The sequence below is a fragment of the Danio rerio genome, chromosome 7, assembly GCF_052040795.2.
Source record: "Danio rerio strain M-AB ecotype USA chromosome 7, GRCz13ab, whole genome shotgun sequence".
In the NCBI taxonomy this organism is placed as follows: domain Eukaryota; kingdom Metazoa; phylum Chordata; class Actinopteri; order Cypriniformes; family Danionidae; genus Danio; species Danio rerio.
Window position 1 is genome coordinate 57,275,384 of NC_141027.1, and position 22,348 is coordinate 57,297,731.

General features: G+C 33.1%; 1 protein-coding gene across 50 annotated transcripts in view; it reads left to right on the plus strand.

Moving 5' to 3' along the window:
• Window positions 1–22,348, plus strand: part of myo9aa (myosin IXAa) — a 256,784-nt gene that overhangs the window by 188,103 nt on the left and 46,333 nt on the right. For 24 of the 50 annotated variants that reach the window (NM_001423815.1, XM_087258438.1, XM_087258442.1 and 21 more), the window contains 8 exon segments: window positions 1,135–1,330; window positions 4,163–4,276; window positions 6,866–6,932; window positions 15,075–15,203; window positions 16,600–16,639; window positions 17,965–18,087; window positions 20,061–20,141; window positions 20,231–20,341. In NM_001423815.1, coding sequence (NP_001410744.1) covers window positions 1,135–1,330; window positions 4,163–4,276; window positions 6,866–6,932; window positions 15,075–15,203; window positions 16,600–16,639; window positions 17,965–18,087; window positions 20,061–20,141; window positions 20,231–20,341 — 861 coding nt within the window. 50 annotated transcript variants of the gene reach the window in all.

Consider the following 22,348-nt stretch of genomic DNA (forward strand, 5'->3'; position numbering starts at 1 on the left):
CAACCTAAAAGAATTAGAGTAAAACGCTAAAGGTAAATTTGCAAAGATACGAGTCGAGAAAATTCTGGTCAGCAATTATAGCAAGTGTTGGATTGCTTTAATAGCAAATGGAGGTTTTCTATCGATTATTGAGAAGGGTATGCCTAATTTTGGACATGCCACTTTTTGTTTAAATGTAAATAAAACGGTACATAAAGCTGAGAAATATATTTTGCTTCTCACAATGATACTTCTTGTACAATATCTTATTATGTATTGGGAGAAGTCTGTCTTTCCAGCCCCCCAAAAAATGGTTGAATAAAGGTAACTTTAAGCCAGAATTTACCCGGGGTATGAATAATTTTGGGCTTGACGATAAACAAGTTAAATGAAGACATCTTTGTTAATAACATTGACAAAAGACAGATAGATAGATAGATAGATAGATAGATAGATAGATAGATAGATAGATAGATAGATAGATAGATAGATAGATAGATAGATAGATAGATAGATAGATAGATAGATAGATAGATAGATAGATAGATAGATAGATGGATGGATGGATGGATGGATGGATGGATGGATGGATGGATGGATGGATGGATGGATGGATGGATGGCAGACGGGCAACCAGATAGATAGATAGACAGACAGACAGACAGACAGACAGACAGACAGACAGACAGACAGACAGACAGACAGACAGACAGACAGACAGACAGACAGACAGACAGACAGACAGACAGACAGACAGATAGATAGATAGATAGATAGATAGATAGATAGATAGATAGATAGATAGACAGACAGACAGATAGATAGATAGATAGATAAGCATTAATTTATTAATTCTCCAGGTCATGACGTAACCAAACAAATCCTTAAAAGAAAGAAAAAACAAACCAATAAAATCATCCAGTGTACAGCCTGGTTAAGTTTGGCCGAGTTTGTCAGTCATGAGAAGCTGATCCTCTTATTTACAATATAAAGCCTCTGTTCATGTGTTATATAATGGAGCTCTGCAGGCCTCACTCTCTCTCCTCTCTGATGTTTCATTGGTTTCATTGAATGGATGAGCCTCTATTGTTGCCTATTAGAGCTGGGCATAATAACATCCAGTTATCTGACCTTCTGTGTGACCTGCTGTCCCAGGACTTCAGGGAGAAGAACACGGACCACATGCGGCCAGACATCGTCGCGCTCCTCAAGAGCAGTAAGAACGCCTTCATCTGTGGGCTGATCGGCATTGACCCAGTGGCCACATTCCGTTGGGCTGTGCTCCGAGCCTATTTCAGAGCCATGGTGGCCTTCAGGGATGCTGGCAAGAGACATGTGGAGAAACGCAGCGGTGAGTCAAATCAGTTTGATTTATCATTTCAATCTTTTTGGTTGTACCACAGATTCTTCAATGAATGAGAAAGAAAAAGAAGAAATTATTTCAAGTGTTAACATTTCCTTCCTAACAATGGCATATTCTGCTTTTTATCTTTTTATTTTCTTTAGTATTTCTTTACAATCATACAAGCTAATTTTGATCAGTGTAGTTCTATCTTTTAAAGTAATTCAGTTTACATGTTTTATTTTGAATTTTATGTATTTTGCAGAATATATAGTCGCCGATTGTCTGGGGGAAAAAAAGGGTTCCACTTTATATTAAGTTGCTTTAATACCTAGGTAATACATGCATTTAAAATAAGTACAATATACTTATTGTGGTCAAATTGTGTTGCACAACACTAGTGGCACTTTTGAGGTGCGATACGGGTAAAGTTATTGACAGGTTTAGCAGTATGGGTGCAACAGTGTACTGTAATAAATAAAAATGTAAGTACAATGTAAAAATATGTTTGTATATACAATAAGTGCTATGTTCTAATGATTAATTTAAATATAAGTACATAGAAATTAAGGCTGCTTAATATAAAGTAAGACTAAATACTGAATGATAACTGTTAGTACTGTAAGCAAAACAACTAGCTTGTTCCACGGACTCTTACTTAAATGGGTGTGTGTGTGTGTATTTATATATATATCCCTTCAAAATGCTTTTAAAAACATGTTTTTTTGCGGTAAGATATATTGTGATATTCTTTTTTTTTTTCAAAAAATGAAGGACACTGTAAAGATTTTTATGTTATTATGTTAATGTTAAAGTAATTTTAATTTCTTCTGGTCACAAAGGCTCTATTGATTTAAAAAAATATACAAATAAAAACTTCTTTTGTAAAATCTATTTTAAAATTACAGTATAAAATAATTAGTTTCTACTAGGGCTGCACAATTCTGGCTAAAATTAGAATCCCCTTTTGTTTTGTTTTTTTGCTTAAAATCAAGATCACAATTTTCTCACAATTCTGTAGATGGAAAAATAAAGGTTAATGAGCAGGCTATTATTATTGTTATTTCTCAAACATATGATTAAAACAACAATAATATTATTCGGCCGATTATAATGATATTATTAAGTCGACTGTAGGTTAAAATGCTCAATTTTGAACAGACTTTAAATTTGTCCTGGTTGTTAATGCACAGTAAAGTGATTAGATCAGAATCAGATCAGAATTCTGAAGTTACATATGCTTGCCATCTGTCATCGACAATATTGTTAGACCTTTTTTCCCCACTGTTAAAATGAGACATTTGCCATTATCAGATTCCTTGTGCATTATATTCACCATTATATATGCTTAGTAGTTTTATTTTAATGCACAACATTATTCGCTATAAAAGAAAAACACATCAAATGCTTGTCAGAATCATAACTCTAAAATGTGATGATTATTTAAATGATTTGCGCACTTTCGGTTTCACTTTTTTTCTGCTGAGTTCATGTCATTGCTGCAGTCACTTTGAGAAACACACATGCAAATCTTCCCACACGACTCCCAAACAATTGCCTTGTGCAACAAACAGAATTTTATTTTTAAACTTTATTAGCTGTTATTCACAGCCTATGGTTCTGTTCACTAAAGTAGACATCATTCTCATTATTCTCACCATTCTGTGGTAAACAAGCAGCTCACGTGTGATTTTGCGGGCACGAATATGTCAGTACATTAAGACAGAAATACATTTTTTGGGTGAATTATACCTTATAAATACAGTATGTGACTCTTTCAACACCATTTTTAGGTGTCCACATTGCTAAGAAACATATGAAGAACAATGTGAAAACTTGGCTGAATCGTAGAATTGCTGGATTAAGATTGCGTGTAGAGTCAAATCAAGATCACAATCTTTTTTCGATGAAGCGTGCAGCCTTAGTTTCTACTGTAGTTTAAAATGTATTTCCAGTCTTTAATGGTTCTTTAGAAATTATTTTAATACACTAATTTTATTCTCAAGGAAGATTTCTTGTGCTGTATTTTTATAATGGAGCACTTGCTGAAAAATTGTATTGATAAAGGTATTGGGAAATAGAATAACTGGAAACAGAAAGACTCAGTGAGCCTATTGCATCTCAGCAATCTCACCCTCTGTTTAGCTTTTGTGTTTTGTTTTTTTTGTTTTGTTTTTGTTTTGTCTTGTCTTTGTCTAGTCTTCTTGTGTTTTGTTTTATTTTGTTTAGTTTTGGATGATTTTTGTTATTTAATCTTTTAGTTTTTTTGTTTCATTTTATGCTTCATGATTTGTGTTTTATTTTTTCCCTTTAATTTTAATCTGCTAGAGCAGTCACAAATTACTGCATTTTGGGGTCTGTAATATTTAAAAAATTGTCCTCTCACTCTCATATTTAAAATGTATTATATATAAGCAAAAAAATATCACAAATGAAAAATGTAAGGACTATTTTGTATAAACTGTATATTGCCTAAATAACTGTTAGCCCAGCTCCTCCTGCTTGAATTCTGTTGCTCTGCTCTCCAGCTTTCCGGTATCTACAATGCCTTTCTTCTTCAATTACAACAGTTTGAACATCAGTAGTTTAGTGCTGCCAACTGCCTTTGGATTGTCCTTCCACATGTGTCCTGTCCTGCATTTCACTGTGGCTCAGATCTGGTTGTTAAAAGAAATTCTCTAATAATAGAGTTTGATCATGATTTAATGCTGATAGTCAAGGTTTGGCTTTGCAGGACAACTCTAGTAGACAAGCACAACCTATTCCTCCCTATTTAATCTGTCTCTTCTCTCTTTTCTCTCTTTTTTATTTTATTTTTCTTCTTATTTTTGGCTTCCTAAGGGCATGACGCTGCTGCTCCAGCTGTGAAAAGTGTGGATAGCTTTAGTTTTCTGCATCACCCTGTGCATCAGAGAAGCTTAGAGATCCTGCAGAGGTGCAAAGAGGAGAAATACAGTAAGCCTGCCTTTTCTTTCATCTCGTCTCCTCATCCTGTGCACCCTGGGCCTAGACACGAGAGCTCCTGTCCCACAGCACGTTAAAAAACAAATCCCCATTGCGAATAACTGATTGGATTCAGTGCTGGAAGGTTTTGCTCTCTTGTCTCTGGCCGTCCATCTTGCACCTGTCTCTCTTTCCTGCATGATGTCAGTTTGGGCCTGTTTCTTTCACTAACCGTCCTCTGTGTGGCTTCAGTCCAGCATGCATGTTTTTCGGGCAGTCCTCCACTGTCCCCTCACTGGAGCCCCAGCTCGACTCCTCCAGCTCACTGCACGCATTCGTTTTTCGACGACAGCGGGCTCACAATAGGTCTGCTTGATGGAGGTAGCACAGATCATAGACTATACACAATATGATGATTTATTATACACACAAACTTAAAAGATCTGTTATTTATTAGGCATTTTAGTGCTTCATGATTCGTTCTTGTAGTTTTTAGCTGGGTGATATAATGGACTGGTCAAAGTCTTGTTTTGATGTCTGTGAAATGGTTTTTGCATACATAGGATGCATATAAAATGATATAATTATCAAACTATGTAATGTTTCATCATCATTAAGCTTTACAAATGTATTTGTGTAAAATAAAACTACAACATATTTACTTTGACCTCAAATATTTAAAGGAACAAGTGATTAAATTTGTTATTTTTGAGATTACTAAAAGCATAATGTTTATAAATGGATATAAACTACTGTAGTGGCTTGAATGATTTAAAATGAGTAGTTTCTTAGTATTGTATATTATATAGATTATTTGACAGTTTTCTTCATTGGTTTAGCTCCTTTCCTGAAACAGGAATCACATTCTCAACACTAAGATTGTTTGGCAAAATAGTCGTACAGTTCAGCACAACCCTATAGCTCAGTTGTAAAAGCTTATATATTTCTTAAAACTGTTCACTTATACGTCAAAACTAAATTTTTTTCTCATATAAACAGTCAGTGCCCCCAATATGCTCTGTCCCTTTAGAATTGTGTAGGCACTGCAGGTCAAAACGTTTAGATGGTTTGTCAATATGGCAGGACCGTTGAAATGCCTCATGTTCATCTTTCAGTCTTAGCCCATTTCTTGAAACCGGTTACTTTACCGTTTTTAGTCTTTTGACTGAATGCAATTGTGTAAAAACTAAATACAAGAAATGAGTAAGATTTATAATATTTATTATAAATCTTAAATCCTATAATATTTATTATAACCCTCCAAGGTTTCACATCACGCATTGTACTCAAACTGCCAAGGAAATTGTAACCATTATCAATGACACACATACAGTAAAGTAACTTCCATACATCAGAGTAAATAGAAAATGCACTGTATACAGCATAATATACTGTAATATAAACACACAAACAAATAAACTATGAAAATGATATGCAGCCTACAGTGGTTTAAATAAAGATGCTCATACTGTTTGGTCATCACCTGACTGTCTAATTTTGACAATTGAACAGACTATTGCATGTGATGACTTATGCAATGAAATGAGGCTGACATTTTTGCGGCGAACAATCATTACACTGAGAATCAACAATCAGTTTAGATCAACTGATCAATTCACTTGAGGATTGTGCTAAATGTAGGCTACCTGTACTTGGCATTTACAATTTGGTGAAATTAATGACAAAATTACTTCTGTTGTTAGCAATTGCCAAGTGGTTTGGGGGTTTGTCCATGTTGTTTTGAGATTGTGATTCCTGTTTCAAGAGATTAGCCAAACCAATGCAGAAAAACTGTAAAATGTTCTCAATCTAATATTAATCAAACATAATTCTTTATATTTTTATTAATTGAATATATTATAATAATAGTATATGTAATAATTGTAATATTTAAACATTTAGTTTAAATTAATATACAAAACGATACCCTTATATATATATATATATATATATATATATATAATAGAGATATGTGTAAAATAGAGAATTGATGGGAAGTATGTAACCAAAACAATCAAACATACAAAAAAAAAAAATAAACACTTATTGAATAATAAAAAAGAAAAACTATTGTGAAACTCAACTGAATAAATAAATAAATAATTACAAAAAAACTAAAAAGGAAGCTGAATAATAATACAAGCAATAATAATAATAATAATAATAATATAAAAGTAACAATAATGATAATATAATATAATAATAATAATAAAATAAAAAGAATGAGGGTTTATTAATTTGCTATCAAAAATATACATGTATGTTCTACTTTCAATATATCACTCAACTTTAAGTGTGGTGTTTTGAGAGTCTCCAGGTGTTTTAGTATGGGGATGTATAAACTCAGTCACGGTGTGTTTGTGTGCTGTGTTTGTTTGTCACACATAACTGATTCACAGCAGCATGTTCTAAGTAATTCATCTCTAATTAAATTGTCTTATGTTTCATTTCATCAACCATGGTAAATTAATCAGCGTCACATCCTGTTATTCTCATAAAAGCCATTACACAGTCCTCTGTTAACCTCTCACTCATTTATTCTGCATATATCCCATGAGTCTTGGATCAGTCTGGGTGTACAGACATTGTAATGTGTTTCAGGTGTGAACAGGAGGAATCCTCGCACTCCGCTCTCTGATCTGCAGGGAAGCAACGCAATTAATCAACGGTAAGAGCTTTTCACATCTGACCTGTATCTCTACAATAGTTAATACTCATTTCCTACTTTAAGATCCTGTGAAGTGCTTTAAAATTAAAATTTTTATTCGATGTTTGGCATAATCTCAATTGAAGCAGTCAGGGAGGGCGGGCCCTATTGTAGCCCCTCCCTTTAAAAAACAACCAATAGCGTTTCGTTTTTATCACAGCTCTGCCGGAGAGAGTGGTAGTGAAAGACATGAAAAGCAAATAAGAAACATCTTGAAAGGGGGCGGGGCATGTCAGATATTATAGAGCATTTGGTCAGACCTAATTAGAAACTAATGTATGAGGAGGTGGTGTCTAAAAATGCTCATCCATTTAGGTGGATTATAGATATGCTGAAGACTAACATGCTGATATTAACATCTATTTTGTTTTCTAGTTTCACAGGGCCTTTAAACTGTTTGACACTTTGCAAATAAATTTAGTGAATGTAGGAGACTCTTCTTAATGATACGTTTATAAATAATAATAATATTAATCATCCTTATCATATTCAATGTAAAATTAATGCATTAAAAAATAGCTTCCAAAATCTAATCAGATGTTTTGCATTCGGAAATTGGAAAGTTTCATTTTGATTAAATTATTGATGGTTTATCAAGCCCAGTATTTTAACAGACTGGATCAAATGTGCTTAAACTGTAGCTGTTGTGGCTGAAAGTGATGTTCAGCCTTGTAAAAAAAATGCATATCTGTGCCCTTTAATCATTTATATACTACAGAGCTGTCAAATGCTTGATTCTGATTGGTTTTTGTTCCAAGTTGTGCAGTCATTTAAATGAAAACACACAGTTAAAGAAGTTTCAGACAGATCTTGATCATTTTAGTTCCATACTGTATCACTACATTAGATATATATTTTTTTCTTCAGTAATTTAAAAAGAATCAAAACTCACAAAGAAAATTGGATTGATGCAGTGCATTTTCTTCATTTTTTTTTTTTTTATAAAAGCAGACACCAAAATTGTGTAAATGCTTAATTTTGTCTCAGTTTGAAGTATAAAGGCTAAAGATGAAATTTCAGCAATTGATTTCAAATTATCCAAATTATAATCAGTACAAAAAATATTTTGTATACCTGTAATTGTATTTCCTCCACACTTTTTTTAAATGCACAATTCACGCTATTGACTAAACTAGCTCAATAAACTACTTTTTGTCTGTATATTAATAGTTATGTAAAAAGCAACTAGTTACTAAAAATTGAGTTAACCCGTAGCCTTAAAAACAACAAGTTAATTTTACTTTAAAAAGCGAGTAAATCAGTTTATTGGAAAGGTTAAGTTGATTAACTTTTATAATTATGCGCATAATTAATTAACTTAATAATTGTAAGGCAATATGTTTGCTTACTTTTTAAAACAAAGTCAACTAATCACTTTAAAGGCAATACGTGTACTCACCTTTTTTAATTAAATCAAACTTATAGTTTTTTTACAGTGTAAAGTAGTTGGGTTTAGGTTTCGAGTATAGGAATCTACAGTAATATTCTGCTTTAAAAGTGATGATAAGCAGTTCTTAATAACAGGCAGGTTATAAACCAATATGAATGATGTGATTTGTTACTTAAACTAACATGTTACCAGTAATTCGTCACCTTATAAGGTTCTATCTGACATTTTTGTCAACATTGAGTTATTAACATATTCTTATTAAATGACAACTTATTTTCATTATGGGATGATTTTTATAAGTTGTTCACATTTTAAAACTTTTTATTTAAAAGACAAATGCTATACACATACAGTTTGCTATATGGAATGCAACAGTTTTGAAGTTCAATATCTCAAAATCCTTCAGAACGCAGATAGAACCTTTTAATCCCAAGGTGACGAATTGTTTTAAGATTAATTATAAGTGTACATGGCATCCCTCATCCCGCTCTATATATTTTCTTGGAGGATCTGCGCTTCATTTGCTTGCACGGTCAGTTCTGAAATCCCCTCTGTAGTTTCCTGACACTTGAACCTTTTTGTTTTTTTCGAGCTAGAAATAAAGCTTGTATGACGAGCCCCTAGTCAGTACTCACACGGCTTGTTAAGTTCTTCGTATGGGTGTGGGTGAGCAGTGACTCCACAGAAATCCACAGGATGACCCCCGCTTCATGCTTTGTTAGTGACTGCGTGGCACACAGATTAGTCCTGATTTCCCGAACAAGTGCAGGAGCCCAATTCACAACAGCTCTTTTGTTGCACTGTAAAGTCCCCCTAATCTGTTTTGCAACCCCACACACTTTTTGGGTTACTAAGTGACCATTAAACACCAGGAAACAGCAGCTGCTTCCTGCATGATGTTAGAGAGCAGATATTCGCTCATTTGGAGGATGGACCCTGAACTGATGAGTTATTGCTCCATGAGCACATGCTCCGATAACCTCCTGTGTACAAAATATTGCTTGCAAATTACTGCCGTTTCACTCACTATTATCTGTGTGTGTGTGTGTGTGTGTGTGTGTGTGTGTGTGTGTGTGTGTGTGTGTGTGTGTGTGTGTGTGTGTGTGTGTGTGTGTGTGTGTGTGTGTGTGTCCATTTGAGTTCCCTATGAGTTTTACATGCAGTGTAAATAATAACATAATAAGAAGTCATGATGACATATGTTTTTACGTTTTTTCGTTTTTACGAATTTAGTCAAGAATTAAGTCAATCATGTGTCAGCTTATTTACAGTAAGTAAAACTTACTTAAACTTAATGTTTTAAAGATGCTGTATGTACGTTTTTGAATTTTCTAAAGCATAAAAATACCATAACATAGTTGCAGATATTTAAGAATCATGCCAAGTGAACATTCTTTCGTGGTCTGGAAAACAATGCTAAAGTAAAAATAAAGTTATTCTGCTTTAAAAATGTGCATTACATGTCGGAACGTCTGTCTTTGATTTTGCCTCTTTAAAATGCCCAATGCCAGTTTAGCCAATTATATTTCAGCCCCCCAGGTCGCCTTAAAGGAAAACAGCATATTTCATTCATTTAGTCTGGAAGGCTCTCAAAGCACGTATTCACGACTGAAATGCAACCAGCAGACTCCGAAATGAGACGCAGATTCAGAGTTCCACATGAGATGATTATTAATTAGCAAATAATATAAATATTACGAAAATAAACATTAGGTGAGCGGGTTAAACTGTAACCCAGTGTTCTAAAAACACGCTACTTTGTGAGATTTGCAGTGATAAGCAATTTGGCTGTTTGAACCAGACAAAACACAACAGAAATGTAAATACAGCCATTCAGGAGCACAGAATTATGCACTCACTCATGAAATAGTAAGGTTTACAATCTAATTAATACATATTAAACCTCTTTGACATTATTAAATATACATGCTAAACCACTGATAAATGCTGGAGACGGTTCTAAAGTTTAATATCTAATGATTTATTTTTGATTTTTTAAATCTGAGGTGAACTATCTGCTGCTGCTTTCAGTATAGGGCAATAAATGTCATGTGAAATGGCCTTTAAACTCACATTATATGCATTTAACACTGAATAAAGAAAATGAGGTTTACCTGAGGTGATTATTGTGAGTTTTCTGATGTTCAACTGCAAGAAAAAGAAGCTGTTTCTTAAATATAAATTTGAGTTGTTGGTTAGGACAAAAACAAACAAAACAAATATTCGTTCTAACGTGTGCTGTTGCATTTATTTAGGACACAAATTAAATCAGCATTTAGGCTTGATGATAAGGGACACTCCTGTTGGTCCTCAGTTTGGCAACTTGCACTTGCATGTGTTTTGATCCAGGAATTATTATTATTTGAGGAATACCTTGTTCAACCACTGGGTGTCAAACTAACATACTACACCTTTAAGTCAGCTTAATTGATGTAAGTTAAAATGACTTGTGAAAATAAATTGGTTTAACTTAAAAATTTAACTGAGCAGCATGTTTTAGTGTGTAAAAAATAAAATCATCTTTTATTTAGACAAATTATCTCGACATGAAAAAAAAAAAAAAACTAGGGGGAATAAGACATGACTGTCATCTTTAGTCAAGTTCTTATTTTTTTCACAAATTTAAGCAGATTGAACATAAATTAAGTTCTCCCCCACCCCCCCACCCCCCCCCCCCCAAAAAAAAAAAATTTGTGCTGTTTCTGCTCATTTTAAATAAGTAATTTGAACAATGTCATTTTCATCATCATAATTATGAAAACAAAACTGGACGTCATGTGTCGGCTGTTTGTAAACACCAGACAGATGACTGAAATGAGAATGTATGTTCTGTGCCTGTGTGAGGTTTCAGTATTCTATATTGTCATTCCACAATAGGAAACCTGTATTATGTATATAAAACCGCCCATTATAGCCTTAAATAGTGCACTGTTTGAGGGAGCAGCCATTTAAAGTGTTATCCGAATCAAATGTTCTCAACTACACTCAACAAATCCTGCACTGCAATGGCACTGCTACCACCAATGTACACTCAACAGCAAAGTCCCTTTAAGGCAAGTCATTTCACTGGGGGTGGCCATCTTTGAAACTCCTCTTGGGCAGTATGCTCGGGCATTCTGTTTGGATGGGGAAACATTAAATTCTGCAAAATTGCTTGATTTAATTAGGATTCAACAATACAATTAAATAATAACCGTTTCTTTAGTTTCATTTCTAAACATTTGAATCACACAAAATCTTCAAAAACTCACATCTGGTCTAAACCCCTCCCCCAGAAAATCATCAGTTTATAGTGATCACTGATTGGCTTTGTACTATTAGGCGGGGATTTATTCACCATATTGACCGATACACTACTCCCCAATCAAAACATTATACATTGTAAACACGATACATTGTTCTAACTAAAAGCATCACAGTTTCAGTCTTGTTTTTCAGCTTTTTTTTTTTTTTTTTTCAGCTATGATTTTAGCCCTGCAAACCTAAATATTATTTATTATTTTAATATTGTTTGGTTACCAATATTTTGGTGCATCAATAGTTGGTCATTTTGGCCTAGTGGGTTGATATGTTCATAAACCTGCCTAAGCTTCTTTAGTGTTTCCACGAGCAATTCTACCTTAATTTTATTAAGTGGAGTTGTTTACAGTTTGTGTGCTGCGATAATGCTTGCCAGAAGTTTAAATCAATAGATCTTAGTGGACAGCTCGTTGTTGTGATAAGTTCATCTGGAGTGGATGAGTTGTATGTTATGTTTGGCCTGTTTCACAAATGTTGCATCTGTGGTGCAGACCCGCAATGAGTATTCACAGTGATATTTCTGTTGCAGCTCTACAAAGAAAATAAATACTTTTCTATATAGGTCTTAAAAGAGTCAAGAACTGCATTTTTGTTGTATTACATTATGTGTATACAGTGTTAATTTCGTTCTTACTTTACTTACAAATGTAATCTTCTCTAGTTAATAAATCTGCAAATATAATCCGTCAACACTTAAAGTGGATCAAAATGTTTTTTTGTTTTTTTTTTAAGTTTGTCCTAAGACAAGAATGGGTGTTTTTGAAGAGTTTTAGGGGGTTTTGACTACAGTATGTACAATTACATTGCTTCTATAAATATATAGAAGCAAAGTATACCATATATTATCATAAACTAATTTCTCAATCAAATTATTGTTTCTTAGTCTTGTGCAATCATCTTGATATGTTCAACCTTCTTTCTTTTAGAACTAGACTTAGTCTGCAAAATATATTTTGTATACAAACAAATTTTGCTTCTCTTTTTTATTTTTTACAGAAGTGTTGAATATATTTACAGCATTTAAGGCAGGTATATTAAAAGTTAAATTGACTAAAATATTAAATATTCACTTTCTTTATTTTTTCAGTGGATAATAGCTAGTTACTTTATAACAAATTACACCTACACTGCAATTTTTGCATTTATTTACAGTAGAAATTACAATATTGGCATTGGACAAAAAATTGCCAATGTAGTAAGGTCCATTGTGCACTAACTTGATAAACCTGTTCAACTGCTCATTAAAGAATATATCTAATCAGTCAATCCCATGGAAGCAAATTGCTTCATTTTTGCAAAGTCAAGGCAATCTGAATTTCAGACTGGGAATCTTTATTTTTATAGTGATTTAAAATACTGCTGCTTGGTATCTGTGGATGTGGGAAAACGGAGACATCTGAAAATGGAGGCATGGCTGCAGGCATTCTCTTCTCTGACTAAGGCTTTTTCCTCAATATTAGGTAGCCTACACACAGTTCAGTCCTGCATCCACTCCTTGTAAGTTCAGACTTCACAAGTTTGATATGGAAAACAAAGTCCTGAGGACATGTCGGGTACATTCTCAAAGGGAACAGTGTACTTTATAACCTCATTCACATCACCCATCTTAATAAAATGAAAACATGATATAAGGAACTGCCTATTTTCTAAAAACGAAATGGTGTTCTAAAACGCCATTTTAAAACTAAAACGTATTAGTGGAAACTGTGACCTGTGTGACCTGGTTGATATCTGATATTTAAATAGCCATACAGATTAGAGCTGATAGAAATGTTACAATAGCTAGTTTTCCATCCAAAGATGTTAACTAAAATGACGCGCAAAATAAGCACTTTTTCCATCAAGTTAGTCAAAAGAGAAAAAAAAGAAAAAAAAAAAGAAATGGATTTAGATGCAGTTGGAGAAGTCACTCTGTGCCTTTTTACCTTTGTAGTAAATTACTTGAACCTCAGAAGATGAAACGTGATGGATGTGTGCTGGCTTTTAGATGTGTGAGGTGCTCTTGAGAAGCACAAAAGTTTAAGACAGTTCTGGAAGGGAATAACTGAATCACTTTAATGACAGACTTTGGTTAAGGGATTTAAGATGACCAACACACTGCAACTGGGTTCCACACAGTTCCTTCATGTCCCAACCACCCACCCCCGCCCCCCTCCTCGCCATACTATGATAAAAGGGAAAGTAACACGCTCTAAAATTATAAAAAGTTATACATTATGAAGTCAGGAGAAAAAAAATCTAAAGTGCTCAATTTTTGTTTTTCCATATACAAACACTGGAAAACATTAATGAAATTTCATATATATATATATATATATATATATATATATATATATATATATATATATATATATATATATATATATGCCTTGAAAGCCAAGTGTCTCATGAGTTTATATTTCAAATTTGATTAAGATAACATGCAAAATGAGATTTTTATAAAAAGTTTTCAGAGGCTATATCGGTGTCCTTCTCTCCCACACCATCAGAGGTGTTTTCTCAAAACTGACCTTCCCAAACTAAAACAGTAACAGTTGCTGAATAATTGGGTCTACATTCACAGTTCATGTATCTTTGGAAAGAAGACACTTTGAGCTTGATCATCCATCGTCTAGAGCAGCCACCCATATCAAACGCACCTGAACCAATTAATTAGGACCTGAACACCACATGATAATGACAGGCAGGTGTGTTTGATATGGGTAGCAACTGAAATCTGCGGGAAGGTGGCTCTCCAGGGTTGGCCACCCCTGCTCTAGAGTTTGTAATGCTCAAAATAAAAAGTAGTTATCAATGCTTAAGTAATGTAAAAAATGCACCACACTAAACATTTTATTATTACATAAACAAATATGTGAAATCAGGCCTGATGCAATACACAAAAAGTAATAGGTCAACAGCTACACATTTGTTGAATATACGTTTTGAATTTGATGCCAATATTATGCAAAATGAAATTCTGGAATTATTTTTCTTGTGAATTTTCTCCCTCTCCTTGTTTGTGGACAAGCAGTCTCATGAAGGTTTCTAACAACTATTTTAATCTTTTCACATACCACTTATTTTTTTGTTGTAAAATAATGTGATTTATTTGAGCATAAGAAGTACATTGTAAGAAATATGTCAAGTGTACATGCAACAAAAAAAGAGTTGTTTTCTTTTCTCACCTCTTAAAAAATATTTGAGAAGGAATTCAAATTGTACAGGATGGCTAATAACTTTACCTTCAACTATACATGATAATCCCGGCTCACAAAAGGTCACTTTTTTATTTTGTATTTTTCTTTAGACCAAGCAAAATTCAGTTGGTCAACGCTGTGAACTTGTGAAAGACTGATTTGTGAAAAAAAGTGTACTCAGCAATAAATGCTGTTGTATGTATCCTTAACGTGTGTTTTTGTTGTCACTCACAGAGAGGGCTGGAATGGGCGTCCTGGGAGACAGAACCGCCTGTCTTCATTTGGATCCTTCAGTGAGGAGGAGGGAATCTTCATCAACTCTACCAGCAGTAAACTCCTGGAGCGAGCCCATGGCATCCTTATGTAAGAGTCTCTCTCTGATACACACAGCTTTAGCTTTACTGTCATTGTTCACACTTTAATTTAGCAAATAATTCCCATTATTAATAAACCATTAACTATGACTTTTGCCTCTATAAACTCATAATTGCCTGCTTATTATTATTTAGATAGTAATTAGGTATAGGTATTAGGTAGGTATGGAAATGTAGAATACGTTCATGTAAAATATGTACTGTATAAGTGCCAATAAAGAGCCAATACAATAAAACAGGTAGATAATAAGCCACTAGTTAAAGGGCCATGACACCCCCCACTTTCGGTTAAAGTCTACTTCAGAATTTTTTCAAAAGATGCATGATTAATGGGCGTGGAGCTCCGCGAGCATCGGGCAGGAGTGGGCGTGGCCAGCAGGGGAGAAGGGGAGCGAACAACTGTTGTTGTCAGTTAGCTCACAAACTGAGACACAAACCGTGAGACGCATGAGTTTATAGTTCACAAAATTAAAATGCAAAGAAATAAACAGTAATTTAATGCCCTGCAACATTTGTTATTCGTAATTTCATATACACATAACCACAATTTATATCATTATAAAGATAAGTGTGTTCATGTAAACTCTTTAAGGATTCTCCCTCGATCCCCGTGTGTAAATTATAGATCTTGAATGCAGACTCAGTGCAGCAGGTCTCCTGACCTGTCAATTTTAACCATTAGCCCTGCTGGTAATATAGAGGATTTAGGCAAACACAGCAGCACGGCGATGTGTCTGAATGTGAACGAACTCCTGATAAAAGTCAACGTCCGCCATTCTCTAATTCTCGTGCTGCTCTCCCGACAAAAATGCTTGCAGCACACACACAGCTTTGCTGTATGATCGGCCCTGACAGGATCGCGGGGAAAAAACATGCAAAAAACCCCGTGGATCGTGGAAACAAACACATAAGAGCCTTCATGAACGGCTACTGAGTGCCGTTGGTCTGTGTCTCACTCACAGCTTGCTTGAAACTGTCAGGTCTGCCTTCGGAAAGCACGTGCTCTCATGAATAATTAAGCAGCCGGCTCTTCTCATAGGATAAGAAAACTCCGCTATGAATAATAATGAAAAACCGATGCGTCATCATTGCACTTGCAGTACTGCGCTACGTCGCCAAAAATTATTTTAAACCCGGAAGCTGAAATTAGCTGACAAAAGCTCTAAATTATCCAGTTTTCCCCACAATTAACGCTGACAGGTGCTAACATTGTCCTAACTGATGCTCAACACACACAAATCTGTTAATATAAAAAAAAAAGTTCTCCAGGGTGTCCTGAACCTTTAATAGTGAGAATTAATGCTTAAACTAAACCTTGTTGAGTAAAATTACATACTGCAATACTGTAACCACTATTATTTATTGTTGTTGTTTTTATTTTTCAGGAGAAATAAAAACTATAAGATGAAGCCCAGTCTTCCTAAGGTGCAAATCTCACAGCATACATTTTGAGAGTTTTTGTTTATTTGTTTGCTTTTTTTGTTTGTTTGCTAGTTGAGTTTGTTTTATTCTTTGTTTATTTTGTATGTCTTGGTTATTGTGCATTTGTCATCTTTGATTTTTAGTTTTAACGTATGATTTGTTTTGCTTTTGTTATGTTTTATTAGGTTTTATTCTGTTTAGATTAGATTTATTTAGACTTTGGATTGTTTTTGGGATTGTTTTATTTTATTGGCTTTTGTTCTGTTTGTAAATTTTTTACTCATCTCTGCTCTGCTTTGATTTTAGCTTTCGTATTGTTTGGTCTGTTTGGTTTTGTTCAATGTTTGATTTAGTTTGTTTAATTTTGATTTTAATAAGTTTTGTTTAATTTGGTTTTGGTTGCTTTTTAAACTACTGTGTCTGTTTTTTTTGTTTTTGTTTTATTCTGTATGTTTTATTCTGTATGTTTTTATTCTGTATGTCTCTGCTTTTGATCAGTTTTGTTTTGTTTTACTCTTTTTAATGATTTTATTTTGTTGCTTTTGTTCTGCTTTGATTTGTTTTGTTTACTTTAAATTGTTATTGGGACTGTTTTATTTTATTAGTTTTTGTTTGTCATTTTTTTTTCTTTTTTTGTTTTCTTAGTGTTTTGGATTTACTCTGTCTGGTTTACTTTTGTTTTATTCGGTATCATCAGTGTCTGTTTTTGTTTAGTTTTGTTTAGTTTTACTCCTTGTGATTTTATTTTGTTGCTTTTGTTCTGCTTTGATTTGTTTTATTTAGACTTTGGTTTACATTGGATTGTATTTGATTTTTTTTTTGTAAGTTGCTTTTTTCTCTTGTTTTTGTCTTCTTAAGCTCTGCTCTGCTTTTTTGTATTGTTTGGTCTGTTTAGTTATTTATTTTAGTTTGGTCTGTTTGTATTTGTTCAATGATGATTTGTTCCAAGGTGTTCAATTAGTTTTTTAGTTGTTAAATTTGGCTTTGATTGCTTTTTTATTTACATTTTTAATTTACTTTTATTTTATTCTGTATATTTAGTGTCTAATTTTGTTGGTTTTACTCTTTTGTTCAGTTCTGTTTGTTTTTTCTCCTTTTAACTTACAAATTGTATTTCAATTGTATTGTATTTTACAATTTCACACTGTGTTCTTTGTTGCTTTTGTTCTGCTTGTTTATTGTTTGTTTTGTTTGCTGATTTGATTTTTTGCTGATTTTTTTAAAATTTTTTGTCTCGTCCTGTTTGTTTTATATTTGTAGTTTTGTTCAGTTACCTTTTGTTTAGTTGTGACTTATAACTGACATTCTTTGTTCGTCTGTGCCTACAGCACTTGCTAGATGTAAAGTCTCTAAAGTATCTGAGCAACCTGACGTTACAAGACCGCATTACAAAGTCCCTGCTGCATCTCCACAAGAAAAAGAAACCTCCAAGTATTAGTGCTCAATTCCAGGTCAGACCTAACTTACTCTTCTACTCTTTTTTTTTTATTATTATTATTGTCGTCAAACTAACTATGCTCTGAATCATGTGTATGTTGTGTAACTAAGGTGTAGTTTCCACCATGTTTAGCTCTGGGTTCTTGGCACCAAATAAATGACATCACGTCTGTCTTTGATACAATAAATTTTCATTTGCTTTGTCATTCCCACTATCCTTTGTTTTGATTTTACTTTTGAATGACTTCTTGTTAAAATTTATAATAAATAACATTAATTTGTATTTGGCATATGGCTTTTTTTCTAGACAGTATGTCCTTAATTAACATATTATCACTGTCGTCAGCAATGTTTTTGGTTTCACAGTGTTGGGTGTTTCCTCAACCTTGGTCATGTTTGGTCCTGTAAACTTTAAAATTCAATTATAATAAATTAAATGACACTTTTTGAACTTAAAATACACTTTTCAGTCTAGTTTTTAATCTATTTGTCTATTTAACAGTGACTTGAAATGTGAACAGAAAACACATCTTGCTTTAAGTTAGTTAGCATTTTTTATAATTTAAATGTTTGCTACGATACATATTTTTTTCTAACTCTTTTCGGATAATTATGCTGGTCATTATGATCAAGTCAAATTTATCTTTGTTTATCATTTGATAATTTAAAAAAAAAGTAATATTGTCTTTAAGTTTGAAAGCCATAAATTAAATGTATGTAAATTCAACAATAGAAATGTTAAAATATGTTGCTTAAAGCAAATCCAACCCCATGTGACAAATATGTGTGTAGTTGTGCAGTATAAACAGCATTGTGAGACATTTTGCTCAGCTGGTGAAGAATTACATTCCCCTCTAGTGTCTCAGACTGGGACAAAGTGTTGTAAACATTGAGTTGCACGGCGGTCCTGGGACGTCTGGCAGCAGGCCTGCACAAATGTGTGGATGACCTCACTTCCCACATCCTGTACAGTGCAGTGCGCTCTTTGGGAAGGGAGAGTAAATTCCTGACCACCAGAAAAGCCGCTTTCTCCTTTTTTTTATGTCTGTAGAGATACAGACATGAAACACATATAGATACATGCACAAAAGTCTTTTGTATTATATTATATTATATTATATTATATTATATTATATTAAATTATATTATATTATATTATTTTATATTATATTATATTATATCATATTATATCAAGGGCGACACGGTGGCACAGTGGGTAGCACAATCGCCTCATAATAATTCTGACTTTAACTGTATGTCATAATGTTGGTTTTTCAGCCTGTATGCTTCGTTAATAATAATAAAATCTATTTTAAATACTAGTAAAATTTTATTTAATAGTGAAATAACACTTTCAAAAATTATTATTTATTTTAGCAAATTGTATTTAATATTATTCATGTTTCATTTTATTTTTAATACGATGCTTTTAATATTTTTTTATGAACGTATCTGTCTTATTAAAGACCAACTTTGCAATGTATATTGTGCTAGCACACATTGATAATCTTTATGTGGACAACACATCTGTCCAAGTTATTCCGTTAACAATTAGTTTTGGTCATTTATAAAGTCTCAGTCCTTTTCTGTTGACATCAGTTTGACGGCTTCTACCACAGTTCTTACCATTAGATTGCTATGAGGGATTAATGTGAAAAAAGAAAAGCAAGCCTTCTATTTAATATTTTTTGAAAGTACATAAACATATTGAAATAAATCCAATATAAAAAGTTCATCCACACACTTAAAAGTCTCAGCAACTTCCAGTTCACACTGACTTTAAAACCCAAAAATAAAAGGGTGAGCACATAAACTGCATCGCAAAGTGTTAATCAGCCATTTAATGTTTGTTCTAGTTTAGACATTGTGTCATTTAACCTTAACAATTGATTCAAGTTAGAGAAAAGATAGCTGTCTAAACATGCAGTTGATTCCTGCAAAAATATGCATATTATGAATGAATTTGTGGTGTTTTCCTCCATTGCAGGCCTCCCTCAACAAGCTGATGGAGACTCTTGGTCAGTCACAGCCATACTTTGTAAAGTGCATACGATCAAACTCAGAGAAGGTTTGCGAGTCTTCGTGAATATATTGTGGTTATATATCATACAGGTTCATCGTTTTACATTTTCAAACATATTCTTTGATTGGTTTCAGCTTCCTCTGCGGTTTAACGATAGTCTGGTGCTAAGACAACTTCGCTACACAGGCATGCTGGAAACTGTGCGAATCCGACAATCTGGCTACAGCATCAAGTACACTTTTCAGGTGAGATTAGAAACACACACTGATTAGACTTAAAGGTCTCATTAATTTAAAAAGCTTTGTAGATGTTAGTATTAGTATGTCAGTATCTTAGGATATATAAAAGGTAGTGTCCTCTAAGTTATATAATTTGCATTTACAAGATATAAGCATCCAAAAGCTTGTAGTTTGTAGCCTAATGAATCTATAGCTGCGTCCCAAATGGAACACTATACACTATGCACTTACAGGTATATGCACTATGTACTTATGCACTCACACTCAACAGCATAGTAAATGTATGTAGTGTTGTCCCAAATGGAACACTAATGTTTTTTTTTTACTAAGCAGTAATTCAAACTGTTTTCCTGCTGACGTTTGATGGTTGCCAATGTAGTGAAATAAATGACCAAACTATCAAATAATATCTGCTATGAGTATAACCTCATTCCCATCTGGAGTTAACTACTAAGAGAAAACTGCTTTCATAATCTACAATGGTTGAATGGTTGAACTGGTTGAATAAGTGCATCATCCAGGTATTTAAAATGCACTTACAGGATTATATTTAGAGTTTTCAGTGTGAACACACTACTTACACTATTTATACTACAAAATGGCGTAGAATAGTGCATAAGTATGTGATTGTGGACGTGCCTAATGCTTTTTTCTTGTCAAATCTTATGACTAATGCTTTCCATAACGGTAACACTTTATAATAACTACACACTATAAATCATTTCTTAAGCATTAGCAAATAGTGAATTCATTATCTGTTAAGCATTAACTCTACATTAATAAACGTTAGTAAGCAGTTTATAACTGCAGCTACAAATGCTCTATTCTTGACTTAAAACCACATTTAAAATGTGCTTAATAATTGTATTTTCATACTTAGTAAATGATTTATTTTTCATTACTAAATTAAGTATTGCATTATTTACAAACCAGTTGTATATAAGAGTAGTTGAGGGTTTTTAGGATCATTCAGAATGAGTTAGTAAATGATTAATAAACTATTGAAATTAACGTTTATATGTCTTATTATTCAGGCATATAATAATGGTTACTATGTATGTTAATAAATGCTTTATTAACTCAACTTCACCTAGTTTTGTGACCTAATCTAAAGTGAGGACTATTCATGCTTTATACATCCTTCATAAATGACAAATAAAGGCTCAGTTAAATTCTAAACAGGAAGAATGACATTATTCATTCCTATTCAATTAAAGATACACAAATGAAACTGTACTTCAAATTAAAAATACATATTTGCAACCTGATCTAAAATAAAATCACTGTAGAGTTTAAACATTACATTTTATTACATTGTTTAATTATTATATTGTTTTATCCAGTTTTGTTGTATTTTGACACTCCTGTTATTCAGCAATGTTTAAACTTTACAGTAATTTTACATTTTAGAAAAGATTGCAAAGATTATAGTTCATTTGACTCTGAGCCTTTATTTGTTATTTATAAGGGGTTTATAAAGCATGAATAGTCCTCACTTTAGATTAGGTCACAAAACTGCATGAAGTTGAGTTAATAAAGCATTTATTAACATATTAGTTGACTATTAATATATGCCTGAATAATAAGACATATAAAAGTTCATTTCAATAGTTTATTAATCATTTACTAACTCATTCTGAATGATCCTAAAAACCCTCAACTACTCCTAAATACAACTGGTTTGTAAATAATGCAATACTTAATTTAGTAATGAAAAATTAATCATTTACTAAGTATGAAAATACAATTATTAAGCACATTTTAAATGTGGTTATCAGTCAAGAATAGAGCATTTGTAGCTGCAGTTATAAACTGCTTACTAACGTTTATTAATGTAGAGTAGAGTTAATGCTTAACGGATAATGAACTCACTATTTGCTAATGCTTAAGAAATGATTTATAGTGTGTAGTTATAAAGTGTTACCATGCTTTCTTGTACCTGACATGCCCAGCCCCCTTCAAGACACTTATTATTTGCTTAAAAGGGGAGGAGCTACTATATGTTCTACCCTG